This window comes from Heterodontus francisci, chromosome 2 (assembly GCF_036365525.1).
Source record: "Heterodontus francisci isolate sHetFra1 chromosome 2, sHetFra1.hap1, whole genome shotgun sequence".
NCBI lineage: Eukaryota > Metazoa > Chordata > Chondrichthyes > Heterodontiformes > Heterodontidae > Heterodontus > Heterodontus francisci.
In genome coordinates, this window is record NC_090372.1 from 193373306 (window position 1) to 193388411 (window position 15106).

Consider the following 15106-nt stretch of genomic DNA (forward strand, 5'->3'; position numbering starts at 1 on the left):
ACAGTCACTCTGGTTATTACCCATATTACTACCCTGCACTATTGCCTCACCCCTTCTCAAACTTTCAAAATTTCCCCTCACTTGAACATCCCCCCACCAATTACCCCCACAACTATCTAATAGAAAGAGTAGGCAAGAGTAATATAATTGATGTAATATACTTGGATTTTCAAAAGACTGTTGATTATGACTAAGGTCAGAACATGTGGAATCGCAACAAATAACTGAATGGGTAGAAGGCTAGCTACAAAACTGGAAACTCAGATTGGCCGAAGATGGGAAGTGATGTTCCACATGGATTTGTGTTGGGATTTTTCCTGTGCTCTATTAGCAGAAAATTTGCTTTCTAAGCACACAATTTTTCCAATATTAACAAGGTGAATTTAACACATGGCATATCACTGAACCATGTTTCCAACTGAGCGAGCACAAATCTCTCTTTGACCTCCTTCTATCGAGAGACAATGGGTAAGTGCCTGGAGGTGGTTAGTGGTTTGTGAATCAGCGCCTGGAGTGGCTATAAAGGCAAGTTCTAGAGTGACAGACTCTTCCACAGGCACTGCAGATAAAATTGGTTGTCGGGGCTGTTACACAGTTGGCTCTCCCCTTGCGCTTCTGTCTTTTTTCCTGCCAACTGCTAAGTCTCTTCGACTCTCCACTCTTTAGCCCCGCCTTTATGGCTGTCCGCCAGCTCTGGCGATCACTGGCAACTGACTCCCATGACTTGTGGTCAATGTCACAGGACTTCATGTCGCGTTTGTAGACGTCTTTAAAGCAGAGACATGGACAGTCGGTGGGTCAGATACCAGTGACAAACTCACTGTACAATGCGTCCTTGGGGATCCTGCCATCTTCCATGCGGCTCACATGGCCAAGCCATCTCAAGCGCCGCTGGCTCAGTAGTGTCTATACGCTGGGAATGTTGGTCGCCTCGAGGACTTCTGTGTTGCCACCTGATGCCAAGGATTCTCCGGAGGCAGCGAAGATGGAATGAGTTGAGACACCGCTCTTGGCTGACATACTTTGACCAGGCCTCGCTGCCGTAGAGCAAGGTACTGAGGATACAGGTTTGATGCACTTGGGCTTTTGTGTTCCGTGTCAGTCCGCCATTTTCTTGGCCAGTCTGGACATAGCAGCGGATGCCTTTCCCATGCGCTTGTTGATTTCTGCATCGAGAGACAGGTTACTGGTGATAGTCGAGCAGAGGTAGGTCAACTCTTGAACCACTTCCAGAGCATGGTCACTGATATTGATGGATGGAGCATTTCTGATGTCCTGTGCCATGATGTTCGTTTTCTTGAGGCTGATGGTTAGGCCAACTGCAACAGGATTAAACCCTAGTCTACTTTTTAAAATAATTACTTGGCTCTTAATATGTCAATGGTTGCCTTTTATTTGGTCCTGAAGTAATCTGTCGTCTCCTAATCCTAATTACTCTTTAATTAGAAAAGCCTTTAAAATGACCAAATGAAGTGCCAGCTGTGGCTCAGTGGCTAGCACTCTTACCTGAGTCAAAATGTTGTGGGTTCAAGTCCCATTCCAAATCCTAAGCACATAAATTCGAGAGTGAACAGAGAGTGCTGCACTCTTGGAGATGCTGTTTTTCGTCTGCCCTCTCAGGTGAACGCAAAAGATCCGATGGAACTATTTCAAAGAGCAGGGGAATTATACCAGATGTCCTAGCCAATATTTATCCCTCAATCACCATCACAAAAAAAATTACCTGGTCAATACTGTATTGCTGTTTGTGGGAGCTTGCTTGCTATGCACAAATTGTCTGCTACGTTTCCTACATTATAACGGTGACTAAAATTTAAAAGTACTACATTGATTGCAAAGCACTTTGGAACGTCCTGTGATAGTAAAAAGCACTATATCAATACAAATGTTTTTTTCTTTCAAATTCACAGCTAGATCTTCATAGAGAGTCCTATTTTGGAAATATTTTTGTACAACGTATGTGGTCCAAAAAAAGCATATGACTTGCATTTGTTATTTATATTATTTTGGTTTATTTCAGGCCCATAACTTCCCTAGCAGTTTAAAGTAAGGTACTGGCACTTACTATCAACATAATCTAGCCTCCAACTATTGCAACTCGCCAAAAAATACAAAGCAGAAAACAGTAGCAGTGTTGTTACAGTCATTAAAGACCCCAAGGTTCAAGTTTGCTTGAGTCAATGAGGAATGTTTCCAAACCAATAATAATGTGTTTCAAAACTACATTGTTACAATAAATTTTATTTTTAATTGATTTAATATTTAAATTACATGACCAAAGAACAATGCTGAAGCCATAGTCTCCATAAAAAAATAAACAGATTGCAACAATAGTCCATTACATATTTGTATTAAATTACTGTGTGTGGTTGAAATTTATTTCTTTATTACTCAATTGTTCCTCACTTACAGAACACATTCTGGTTTTGGGCCTGAAAAGCTTTTTGTGTTCACTGCATCCATCTCCATGTGTTGACAACTGCTGTCCTACAAGTAATCTGACATGGCCAAACATTACAGGGCAGCAGTGGGGAAAATGAAGAAATGTACGTGGTGCAAGGAAATCTCCCAATTTCAAAAAGAAGGGTCATGGAGCATCATGTACTATTACCCTGAATTGAACTCTCAAGCTTCAGATGGAATCCTGGTGTTGCATGAACATGTCCATGATTAAACTGCACTTATTGTGCGTAGTGCAATTTGCACCCCAAGTAGTGGGACCTTCTGAAAAAAAGCCTAAAGTCAGTGAAAATGCTCCCATCATCTGAGTTTTCTCACATCATCGTTCCCTCTGGATCACCCAGCAGACAATCTAAAACGTAGGTCCACTGTTCCTGCGCAAGCTGCTCCCGTGATGTGTAGATTTCAACATTCCTACCTATTATTAAGCTGCTGTGTTGGCTGGAGAAAATAGTGCTCCACGGGGCAAATATTGAAAATCACAGTATTTGTTTTGAGACGTCATGCAATAGGAAATTACTTGTTCTGATAATCTGTCAATTAGTTTGTCTTCATTTCAATGTCTGTAACTCACTCATACGCTAATACAATTATATATTTTAAAATAAGTGAGCCCCTACCATCTGGGTTTAGTTGCAAGGCTACTAAACTGGCAAAGTATTACATTTTTGCAGTATTTAATAATGAGTTACAGAATGAGAATTTTTATCAGCTCAACAAGGTATTAAAGTATGTGTACACGTCTAGAATAACCTAGACTAAAATAAAATTATGTATAAACAAAACACAGGAAGGTTAGCCAGAAATACATAATTTACCTGACTGGTAAGTGTGACACTGTCAGCTCACAACATTGATTATCATGAGTTATTTCACAGAGGAATGAATTCTGCATTTAACAGTTTCACCACATATATATCTCTGCACTCATCACTATAAAGGCAAGAGCTGATGCCTTGCATTAGCATTGTACTTTCTATCATTGACTGCTGTTTTACAAATTTTGTGCATTCTTAAAGCTTTGAGACAGTTTAATATTGGAGTCTTCACTTTGCTGTTGTGCATCGATACTAGTCTGGCACAGTGAGCTACAAAAAAAAAATCATGTATGAAAAAAAATCATACAAAACAAGCACTTTTATAAATGCTTTATATATCTGATATGGACTATAAAGAAAATTTATAAATAACTTTTACAAAAAAAAAACAGCTGACTGTACAAAGTAGCACATTTACAAACCAGCAACCATGGGCAAGTTTACTGCTCAGTGAACTCGTACAGTCCTTTCCATCATCTGTACACAATTCTATGCAGTTTTTTGCAGAATATAGTGCAATGTTTCCAATTCATTTAGATGAGGCTCCGACCACTGCTTCTTTAGATATTGGATCTCAATTGCTCCAGACTGCTTAGCTAACATGAGACCTGAAGATGCACTTGGTTTCTCTGGATCACCTAGAATAGCTATGGCTGTAATCCTGTTAAGGAAGGAGGGGGAGAGGAATAGATCAATATTTAATGAACCAGGCTTAAAAGGGCACAAATTACCATCAAACATTGCAGAACATAGACAACAAAATATTGCATCTAATAGGTAGTTGATACATTTTCTGTTACTTCATCAATTCAAGTAGAAACTCTCAGTGCAAGATTCAAAATTATAAAAAAAAACATTTAAATTTTTTGTAAAATGACAATTTGCCTTCAGAATAAAAGTTAATGACTGAAACGGAGACTTTTACATGCTGCAAGAAAATCTCCATCTAGTCGTTTGGTAATACAGAACTTGAGTATTGCTGAAAACAGAGATATTTTGTCGAAGCTTTTCGTTTTACACTCATCAGGACAATTCGCAAGAAGGGAAAGCAACAAATTTATACTATATGAGAAGTGAGTGCTGATTGGTTGGCAAGTGGACTCTGATTGGTAGAGGCGTTGCCATGGAGAATGCATCAGTTTATGGTGACACAGTTAATTGCCAAGCTTTGTTTGAAGTTTAAACCAGGTGGCTTGACTCTGATTGATCAAGACATTACCCTGAGGAATGAACCAACAAATGGCTGTCACTTATTTTGTTTAGCTAAAACAGGTGCAATGTGTGTACATGTTCTTTCTGTCTGCATTCGCCCTATTTCAGTATCAAGCTTGCATGGTGAGCAAATGGCTCAGGCCCTATATACAAGATCGCCATTAAGGTCAATCTTATAGCACGTGGAATTGTAAGAATCCCAATACGTGTATTGACCAGTGAAGGCAGGCTTGCAGTAGACAGTGGTAGAGAACCCCTTAACAGATTTCTCAACTAGTACGCCAAGGGCGAATCAAAGGCATCCTGCGTGACAATGGCTACCCTGATCAGATAATTTCTTGCTGTATATCACGCAAACTTATGAACAGGCCTAAGGCCGTCATTTTCTGCCCTGGAAGGATAATATATCCCAAAAATTTGAGCAACAGGTGAAGCTAGCTGTTTCACGCTGCGACTATGCAGTAGCAACATGTGTGATGTTCTCCACTAACAAGATGCTGCCGTCAAGCCAAAAAAATGTTCTGCCTATTAGACAATGAGTAATGTGATACATGAATTTCAATGCCAGTATGATGCTAGATATATGGGCCATACGTCCCAAAGACTGGTGGATCATATCAAATAACATGTCCCTTCCGTTGTTCGCAACGGGAAAGGAAGCAGTACCCAACCAGCCTGCGCTTTCAAAACTCAAAACAGTATCCAACATTAGATGTGATTCCGTGATTGGGCAACATAGGGCGGCACAGTGGCGCAGTGGTTAGCACCGCAGCCTCACAGCTCCAGCAACCCGGGTTCAATTCTGGGTACTGCCTGTGTGGAGTTTGCAAGTTCTCCCTGTGCCTGCGTGGGTTTCCTCCGGGTGCTCCGGTTTCCTCCCACATGCCAAAGACTTGCAGGTTGATAGGTAAATTGGCCATTATAAATTGCCCCCAGTATAGGTAGGTGTTAGGGAAATATAGAGACAGGTGGGGATGTGGTAGGAATATGGAATTAGTGTAGGATTAGTATAAATGGGTGACTCATGGTTGGCATAGACTCGGTGGGCCGAAGGGCCTGTTTCCGTGCTGTATCTCTAAATAAAAAAAAAATAAAATAAAATAAAAAATATTTGCTAAATAATCCCCAGTGTGCTAAGAATTATGTTGACAACCAATTTAAGATTGTCAGTCACGCTCGCAGTGGTGAACATTTGCACGTACTGGAAACTACATATATTAATACACAAGACCCTGTTCTTTGCAAACAGAAAGAACATGTACACACACTGCACCTGTTTCAGCTAAACAAAATAAGTGACAGCCATTTGCTGGTTCATTCCTCAGGGCAATGCCTTGAACAATCAGAGTCAGGCTGCCTGGTTTAAATTTCAAACAAAGCTTGGCAGTTAACTTTCAGTCACTATAAACTATTGCATTCTCCATGTCAACGCCTCTACCAGAGTCCACTTGCCAACCAATCAACACTCTCTTATCGTATACATTTGTTGCTTTCCTTTACATTGGTATTCTTGTGAACTGTCCTGATGAGAGCAAGACAAAAAGCTTCGAAAAAATGTTTGTTTTCAGCAATACTCAGAATTGCCATCACTGTAAAATCTAATTGCATGGGTATTCGCATATCACAGGCCAGACATTGCTGCACATGTTAACCAAATGCACCATGGCAAGTCATGTTACAGTTGTATAAGACTTTGGTTCGGCCACATTTGGAATACTGCGTGCAGTTCTGGTCGCCACATTACCAAAAGGATGTGGATGCTTTGGAGAGGGTGCAGAGGAGGTTCACCAGGATGTTGCCTGGTATGGAGGGCGCTAGCTATGAAGAGAGGTTGAGTAGATTAGGATTATTTTCATTAGAAAGACGAAGGTTGAGGGGGGACCTGATTGAGGTGTACAAAATCATGACAGGTATAGACAGGGTGGATAGCAAGAAGCTTTTTCCCCCAGAGTGGGGGATTCAATTACTAGGGGTCACGAGTTCAAAGTGAGAGGGGAAAAGTTTAGGGGCGATATGCGTGGAAAGTTCTTTACGCAAAGGGTGGTGGGTGCCTGGAACGCGTTGCCAGCAGAGGTGGTAGACGCAGGCACGATAGCGTCTTTTAAGATGTATCTAGACAGATACATGAATGGGCAGGAAGCAGAGATACAGACCCTTAGAAAATAGGCGACATGTTTAGATAGAGGATCTGGATCGGCGCAGGCTTGGATGGCCGAAGGGCCTGTTCCTGTGCTGTAATATTCTTTGTTCTTTATTACATTATTACTAAGATGTGTCTGATATTTATAACTGCTGAAATCTTTGATGTAAAATATTATGAGCAGGAATAAGAGGAATTTGGCCAAGTTTAACTAAAATGTCTAGAGGACATGGATTCACAGAAGAAACTAGACAATATGTGCAAACTGGCAAAACAATGGTAGATGAAAGTCAATGCAGATAATTGCGCTGAATGAAAAATGGGGGGCATACTTGATGAATGTTGCTGAATTAGCTTGAAAAGATCTAGCAGACTCAACAATGATCATGTTCAGTCACTTATACAAAGTAAACAATACATTTGTAACAGAAAGTAGATTTGGAACTGGCACAGTCACGGCATAATTATAGAATTTACAGCACAGAAACAGGCCCAACTGGTCTATGTCAGCATTTATGCTCCACAAGAGCCTCTTCCTACCTTTCATCTAACCCATATCATTCTATTCCCTTCTCACGTGTTTATTTAGTTTCCCCTTAAATGCACTACGCTACTTGACTCGGGTTCCGAAGAAGGGTCACTTACCCGAAACGTTAACTCTGCTTCTCTCTCCAGAGATGCTGCCAGACCTGCTGAGTATTTCCAGTATTTCTTGTTTTTATTTCAGATTTCCAGCATCCGCAGTATTTTGCTTTTACTCTTTTGTCAGCATGTTCCACATTCTTACCACTCTTTGGGTAAAGAAGTTTCGCCTGAATTCCCTATTGGATTTATTGATATCATATTTATGGCCTTATGTTTTGGTCTCCCACAAGTGGAAACATCTTCTCCACATCTACCCTATACTCTCCATTCAAGAGAAAAAAATGGCCCAGTCTGTTCAGTCTTTCTTGATAAGTTTATCCTTGGCTGAATTTATAGGCCCTGATAGGGGTAGGCATAGAATTTTGCACAGCCAGCTAGCTGGTGTGCCGTTTCCCAGGTTACATCCCGCCCCAGTCATTTTCTTGGAGACAGGATTGGGTGGGGGGCAGCAGCAGGGCTACCCGCCTACAAGCAGCATAGCAGTCATGTCACTGAACTAATAGAGGCCCAGGCTAATGCCATGGGCACACAGGTTCAAATCCCACCATGGCAGCTGGTGGAATTTAAATTCAATTAATTAATTAAATGAATTAATTAATAAAAATCAAGAATTGAAAGCACGTACAGTAGTGGTGCCATGAAACTATTGATTGTTGTAAAAACCTATCTGGCTCACTAATGTCCTTTAGGGAAGGAAATCTGCTGTCCTTACCTGGTCTGCCTCCAGACCCACAGCGATAATGGTTGACTCTTAACAGCTCTCTGAAATAGCCTATCAAGCCTCTCAGCTGTCAAGAAGAATTAGGGATGGGCAACAAATGCTGGCCTTGCCAGCAACACCCACATCCCATGAAAGAATAAAACAAAAATTAAGACCTATTATTGGAGGATGACGTTCAGGTCCACAGAGAGGTCAGGGAACACAAGCTGCCTGGAGGTGGCCTTCCGGCAGCAGATCGGGGGTGGGAGTGGGCCAAGGCTCCAGGCAGGATTAGAGGCCCTCCCTGCCTGTCTGGCTGCCCTGTAAAGGGGCTCCCCCACGCCCCCCATATTGGTGAATCGACTGCTACGGCCATGTTTTATTTTAAAGTTAAAAAAGGTGGGGACAGAGGGCCTCCATCTTGGGGTACTTAGAAAGGCATCCTGCTGCTTTTTTCCAAGCTGGAGGCCCTCCAATTGATCCCCCAGCTTAGAGAGCCTGCCCACTGTCTTAAATTGGAAAACGAGCCCACCCTCTGGTCACTAATTGGCCAATTCGGGCAAAACCACAGCTGAGCGTTCCCCACAAAATGGAGGCTTCTGACCCCCTCACAAGCCTGACGGTGCTGTCCTGAAGCCCACTGGGAAAATCCTGCCTCTTACCCATGTGCTCTTTTAGAAGAACTGGAACCCTCAATATCAACACTGTTCCCTGCCCCCGCCTCAACAGGTGAAAGAGTCAGAGGTGGGGATGGGGGTTCAAAAGTTAAATATGCAGAACACATCAACAGGGTGTGCATACGCCTGCCATCTTGTTACAGCGGTGGATATTGAGGCGATGGGTCCCATCAGTCTGCAACTGGTCTACCATCTTTTGATACTTCATTTTTTTCAAAGCTACCAAACAACAATTTAAAGAATGTGGCACAACATTGCACTACAATAGTTACTAGAAACAGAGCTATAGCTTTTGTTTTACTGCAATCATTGTACTTACCTATCAGGCTGAAGGCTCTCCTCTGCAACTGGTTTGGAGTCATTTTGCAACAAATCCCATACATAAATATGAGATGATGCATCAAGAACAAAAAACATGCCAGGTCGTGTCAATGCCCACAGTAAAGCCCGGATTGGTCTTCCCTGAGTGCTTTCATTCCACTGAATAATGGGACACTCTGTTGTCACTGAGTGTAGTCTAATTGTTCCATCTGAACATCCAACCTGCAAGGCAACATGACAAACGGTCTTTTAAACCATTCTGACTTTGAAACAAAGTCTATGGCCATTTTGATAAGGTCACATACTGGTGGTTGTACTTTCTATGACCCATAACACCCTTATCTTCAATGACTTAATGTTGTGTTATACCCGGTGAGAAAGGGTTCAGGATTCCCTCTCAGCCTTCACCTGGTCTTACCGTAACAGGGTTTAATTTTAAACACACTGTGTTTTTAGGTCCCCTTTGGTGAATCCTTGTTCACTAACTTCCAATTATAAGGCAAAGAAACTAGCCAAACAAGTTTTTTTTGGTTTAAAGAAAAAAGGTTGAACTTTATTAAACTCTAATTTGGTTAACGCCTATGGATACGCGATGCGCCCACACTAGCACACATACGCAATACACACATAGAGACAGAAAAGAGCAGAAGAAATAAAGTGGAAAAGTTTGAGGCAATATCTGAAGATGGTTTTGGTTACTGTTCTTCGAACTCGCTGTGAAGTCCTTGATTGAAGGTAGATTTTTCTTTTTGTTGGGGCCCAGTATTCTACTTCATCCTTGTTCCATGTAGGAGAACTTTTCTCTCTTGAAGTTCATGCATCCTCAGTGGGTCCAGAGGCTTGTGAGAAAGAGATGGGCGCAGACAGGAGAGGTCAAGAAAAAAAACTTTTTTTTAATTCAAACACTTCGTACAATTCAGGAAAAAAAACAGGTTGCCAAGCAGGTTAGTCATGCGACTGGCTAGTCCGACCACGTCTGTTTGTGGATTATTGTCTTAGCCGACCCTGGAATGTCTCTTCTTGTAAACAATACCTGGTGCTCAAAGTCCATTGTGTGTTAAATTGGAGCAGTGAATAGCCCCTTTGTCCCTCCAAACACTGTCTGTTAGTATGTAAATGTTTTTTCCAGCCACAGCTGATCTATTTAACAAGCCATTTCCTCATTCCAGCAATTGTTTAAATCAATGTTCATATGACAAAATATGCCTCATTCTTGGCAGGTGGGGGCCTAACATGATGGCTCGTTCAACTAGTCAGTGATCCAGGCTTTTTACATTTCTTACATGCATCTGCCAGAAAGTGCTGATGCTAATTTACTGTAATTTGAAATAAAAACAATCTGCAAATTTATGGGATTTCTATCAGGAGATTTCCATTTCCACCGATACTTATACCTCTTTAATTAGGGAAGCACAGTATTATAGAGTCAGAGTCATACAGCACAGAAACAGGCCCTTCGGCATATTGTGTCTGTGCTGGCCATCCAGCACCTATCCATTCTAATCCCATTTTCCAGAACTTGGCCCGTAGCCTTGTATACTATGGCGTTTCAAGTGCTTATCTAAATACTGCTTAAATATTGTGAGGGCTCCTGCCTCTACCACCCCTTCAGGCAGTGTGTTCCAAATTCCAACCACCCTCTGGGTGAAAGAATTGTCCTCAAATCCCCTCGAAACCTCCTGCCCCTTACCTTAAATCTAAACTTCCTAGTTATTGACACCACGGCTAGGAGAAAAAGTTTCTTCCTATCTATCTTATCAATGCCCCTGACAATTTTGTATACCTCAATCAGGTCCCCCCTCAGCCTTCTCTGCTTTAAGGAAAACAACCCTAGCTTTTCAGTCTCTCTTCACAGCTGAAATGCTCCAGCCCAGGCAACATCCTGGTGAATCTCCTCTGCATCCTCACCAGTGCAATCACATCCTTCCTATAGTGTGGTGACCAGAACTGTACACAGTACTCCAGCTGTGGCCTAACTAGTGTTTTATACAGCTCCATCATAACCTCCCTGCTCTTATATTCTATGCATCGGCTAATAAAGGCAAGTATCCCATATGCCTTCCGAACCACTTTATCTACCTGTGCTGCTGCCTTCAGTGATCTATGGACAAGTACACCAAGGTCCCTCTGACCCTCTGTACTTTCTAGGGTCCTACCATCCACTGTATATTCCCTTGCCTTGATAGTCCTCCCAAAATGCATCACCTCACACTTCTCAGGATTAAATTCCATTTGCCACTGCTCCGCCCATTCACCAGTCCATCTATATCGTCCTGCAATCTAAGGCTTCCCCTCTCAGTATTTACAACACCACCAATTTTCATGTCATCTGCGAACTTACTGATCATACCTCCTATATTCACGTCTAAATCATTAATGTACACTACAAACAGCAAGGGACCCAGCACCGATCCCTGCGGTACACCACTGGTCACAGGCTTCCACTCGCAAAAACAACCCTCGACCATCACCCTCTGCCTCCTGCCACTAAGCCAATTTTGGATCCAATTTGCCAAATTGCCCTGGATCCCATGGGCTCCTACCTTCTTAACCAATCTCCCATGCGGGACCTTATCAAAAGACTTACTGAAGTCCATGTAGACTACATCAACTGCTTTACCCTCATCTACACATCTAGTCACCACCTCAAAAAATTCAATCAAGTTTGTTAGACATGATCTCCCCCTGACAAAGCCATGCTGACTATCACTGATTAATCCCTGCCTCTCCAAGCGGAGATTAATCCTGTCCCTCAGAATTTTTTCCAATAGTTTCCTACCACTAATGTTAGACTCACCGGCCTGTAATTACCTGGTTTATCCCTGCTACCCTTCTTGAATAGTGGTACCACACTCACTGTCCTCCAGTCATCTGGTACCTTTCCTGTGGCCAGAGGATTTGAAAATTTGCGTCAGAGCCCCCGCTATCTCCTCCCTTGCCTCACATAACAACCTGGGATACATCTCATCTGGGCCTGGGGATTTATCCACTTTTAAGCCCGCTAAAACAGCTAATACTTCCTCCCTTTCAATGTTAATTTGTTCCAATATATCACAATCCCCCTACCTGATCTCTACACCTACATTGTCCTTCTCCATAGTGAATACAGATGAAAAGTAATCATTTAAAAGCTCACCTATGTCCTCCAGCTGCACACACAGATTGCCACTTTGGTCCATAATGGGCCCTACTCTTTCCATGGTTATCTTCTTGCCCTTAATATACTTATAAAACACCTTGGGATTTTCCTTTATCTTGCCCACCAGTGTTTTTTCACGTCCCCTCTTAGCTCTCCTAATTACTTTTTTTTTTTAAATACCCCTGCCCCTACACTTTCTATACTCTTCTAGGGCCTCTGCTGTTTTCAGCGCTCTGAATCTGCCATAAACTCCTTTTTTCCCTTATCCAATCTTCCATATCCCTTGACATCCAGGGTTCCCTGGACTTGTTGGTCCTACCCTTCACCTTTACGGGAACATGTTGGCCCTGAACTCTCACTATTTCCTTTTTGAATGACAAACACTGGTCTGATATAGACTTTCCTACAAGTAGCTGCTCCTAGGCCACTTCGGCCAGATCCTGTTTCATCATATTGAAATCGGCCTTCCCCCAATTCAGTACCTTTATTTCCAGTCCATCTTTGCCCTTTTCCATAACTATCCCCAAAATGCTCCCCCACTGACACTTCTACCATTTGTCTGGCTTCATTCCCTCGGATTAGGTCCAATACCACCCCTTCCCTTGAAGGACTTTCTACGTGCTGGCTCAAAAAGCTCTCCTGTATGCACTTTAAGAATTCTGCCCCCTTTAAGCCTTTTGCACAACGACCATCCCAGTTGATACTGGGGAAGTTGAAACCCCCTACTATTATTACCCTATTATTTTTACACCTGAGATTTGCCTACATATCTGTTCCTCTACCTCCCCCTGACTGTTTGGAGGCCTGTACACTCTCAGCCAAGTAATTGCCCCCTTTTTATTTTTAAGTTCTACCCATATGGCCTCATTTGAGGAACCTTCTAAAATATCATCCCTCCTTACTGTTGCATATTTTATATTATATGAACTGAACAGGACTACTGTACATGAAAAATGTTAAGTGGGTCACAACATTACATAATAAAATGCACTGAAACAACAACTTCAACCTAGTATTATAGAAAATCCCATTATAAAAGTGTCCACATTTAACTGCAATACTTGTTAAATTTGTAGCTGACCTTATAGAATCATTGCTCTATAATAGGGGTTTTCAATGTTAAGGTTTGCTAATGTTCGTAAAACCCTAATTTCAAGGGGGAGGACCTGTGAACCAGGTTTCTGTTCAGCGTGTGTCACAGCATCCCTCCAGGCTGAGATCATGAATAGCAACAGCCTTGCTTATTTCCAACAGAAGAGTTTAACAGAAATTGGGAATGAGAAGTGTGGCTAACTTTTCTTGCCAGCAGCCCAAGGAGACTGAAGCCAGCTGAGACTACTGGCATGCTGTAAGTAGGTCCAGAACCTTGAAGTAGGTAGAGAGAAAAAACTAATTAGTCACAGTTCCCACTCCTAATCACCTTCCCTACTAGAACTACAGGTATGGAAGTTTAGTGAATCCAGGATTAGACTCCATTGTGATACCACCAATGGTAAAAGGTTGCTAACACTCGCGCATAAAGATTGATCACCTGAATGATGTACCACATCCCAACAAACGTCAATGCTACAGGAGTGGAAAAAACTGATTATTCTTTGTTGCCTGTCAAGTCAAAGGAAATAGGAATAATGCATTTGAGTAAAACAAACTTGGACTGATAATATCCTTACCAGGAACAGTTTTTTCCCAAAATGACAGAAGTCAATACAAGTGACTTGAACTGGTCTGGCACCATTTATCTGAGATTTGTACAGCTTTGGAGCTGCTTGCAAGCCATGACGTGTACCATGGCTCACCAGACCCTGTTAAGAGAATAGAAATGATTACATCAAATACAGTATTAGCATTGATCTCAAAGCACTGTTGTTTTTCTCATTTCATTTGATAGGTCACAATGTCTCTTTCTATAGAATGTCAGTTTCTATTTATTGCCAAACAAAATTAATGAACATCTCCAGCTCAGGGCAAGACCAGAAAGCAGCCAGACCAGCAGTTATCGGAAATCAAATGTAACAGGGGAAGTAGATAAAAGTGAAAAGGATAAAAGAACCAAACAAAAATCACATTGAAGAGCAGAATCTCTTCCTGACAGACTTTGCTGGAGTTGAAATGGAGGCGAATTAAAACAATTAAACAAAAAGCAAAATACTGGATGATCTAACCTGGTTAACTCTCACAAAAATATAGTCAGTTGATTTTTTTTCCTTTCATATTTCATGCTTTAATCTGTTCTAGCTTACTTTTACCATGAAGTCAACATACTGGAGCATAATAAGTAAAACAGTGGTGCCCAGAGGGTTTTCACTTGTATTAGAAAAATTATATTTAACATTTTACAACTACTCACAATATCTGTTCCAATAAAGAAATGATTAGGGTCAGAAGGCAGAAACCTGATACTCAAAGTCTGAGGAGGTCCCAGCTGCATAAGATTTCTTGGGAAAAAGCTGATCAAAGCACAATAGAAAAATAATATTAATAAACTGAACTCATGAAAGCTGTGGGCTATTATCTCAACAACAAAAACATGTCATCTGATTCCTTCGTTGCCAACTGGTACAAGGGCAGACTAAAACGATGTCAGCAAAAACCTATTTTATGAAACAGCACCAATGAACTGCATGATCCAAGTCCAAGGTTGAAGAACTAAAAGCATGTAGGTATGCAGCAATTCATTACTGAAGATACAAATACACAATTCATTCAGAAATGTTAATTCTTCTCATACAAGACATGTTTGCTTATTTTAAAAAAAAAAGCAAAAAAAAAACCTCATTCTTGTCTATGCTGGACAGAATAATGAGGCAGTAAACAATCAAACCAAAATGATTACAGGACAACAGAGGCCAATGTGGTCAAGAAAAAATATAAAAGTAGTGAGAGGGATAGGCAAGTAGCTTTCAAAAGGTACAGGGAATTCAGTAGGTAACAGGTTGGGTAAATTTTAAAGTCAAGCAGGTGGAAAAGAAAAACAGAGCAACGCTTAGCTTAATG

General features: G+C 41.6%; 1 protein-coding gene across 5 annotated transcripts in view; it reads right to left on the minus strand.

Annotated features, from left to right (window-relative positions):
• Window positions 1-2276: 2276 nt before the first annotated feature.
• The window catches only part of dync2i1 (dynein 2 intermediate chain 1), a 134227-nt gene continuing 121397 nt past the window's right edge, over window positions 2277-15106 (minus strand). For 3 of the 5 annotated variants that reach the window (XM_068014992.1, XM_068014990.1, XM_068014989.1), the window contains 4 exons: window positions 14460-14559; window positions 13783-13914; window positions 8972-9195; window positions 2277-3939 (listed from right to left, as the gene is read on the minus strand). In XM_068014992.1, coding sequence (XP_067871093.1) covers window positions 3768-3939; window positions 8972-9195; window positions 13783-13914; window positions 14460-14559 — 628 coding nt within the window. In that variant the 3' untranslated portion in view covers window positions 2277-3767. Of the gene's footprint in view, window positions 3940-7275; window positions 7452-8971; window positions 9196-9494; window positions 9813-13782; window positions 13915-14459; window positions 14560-15106 lie in introns of those variants that run through there. The other 2 variants (XR_010969403.1, XM_068014991.1) reach the window with 2 other exon arrangements.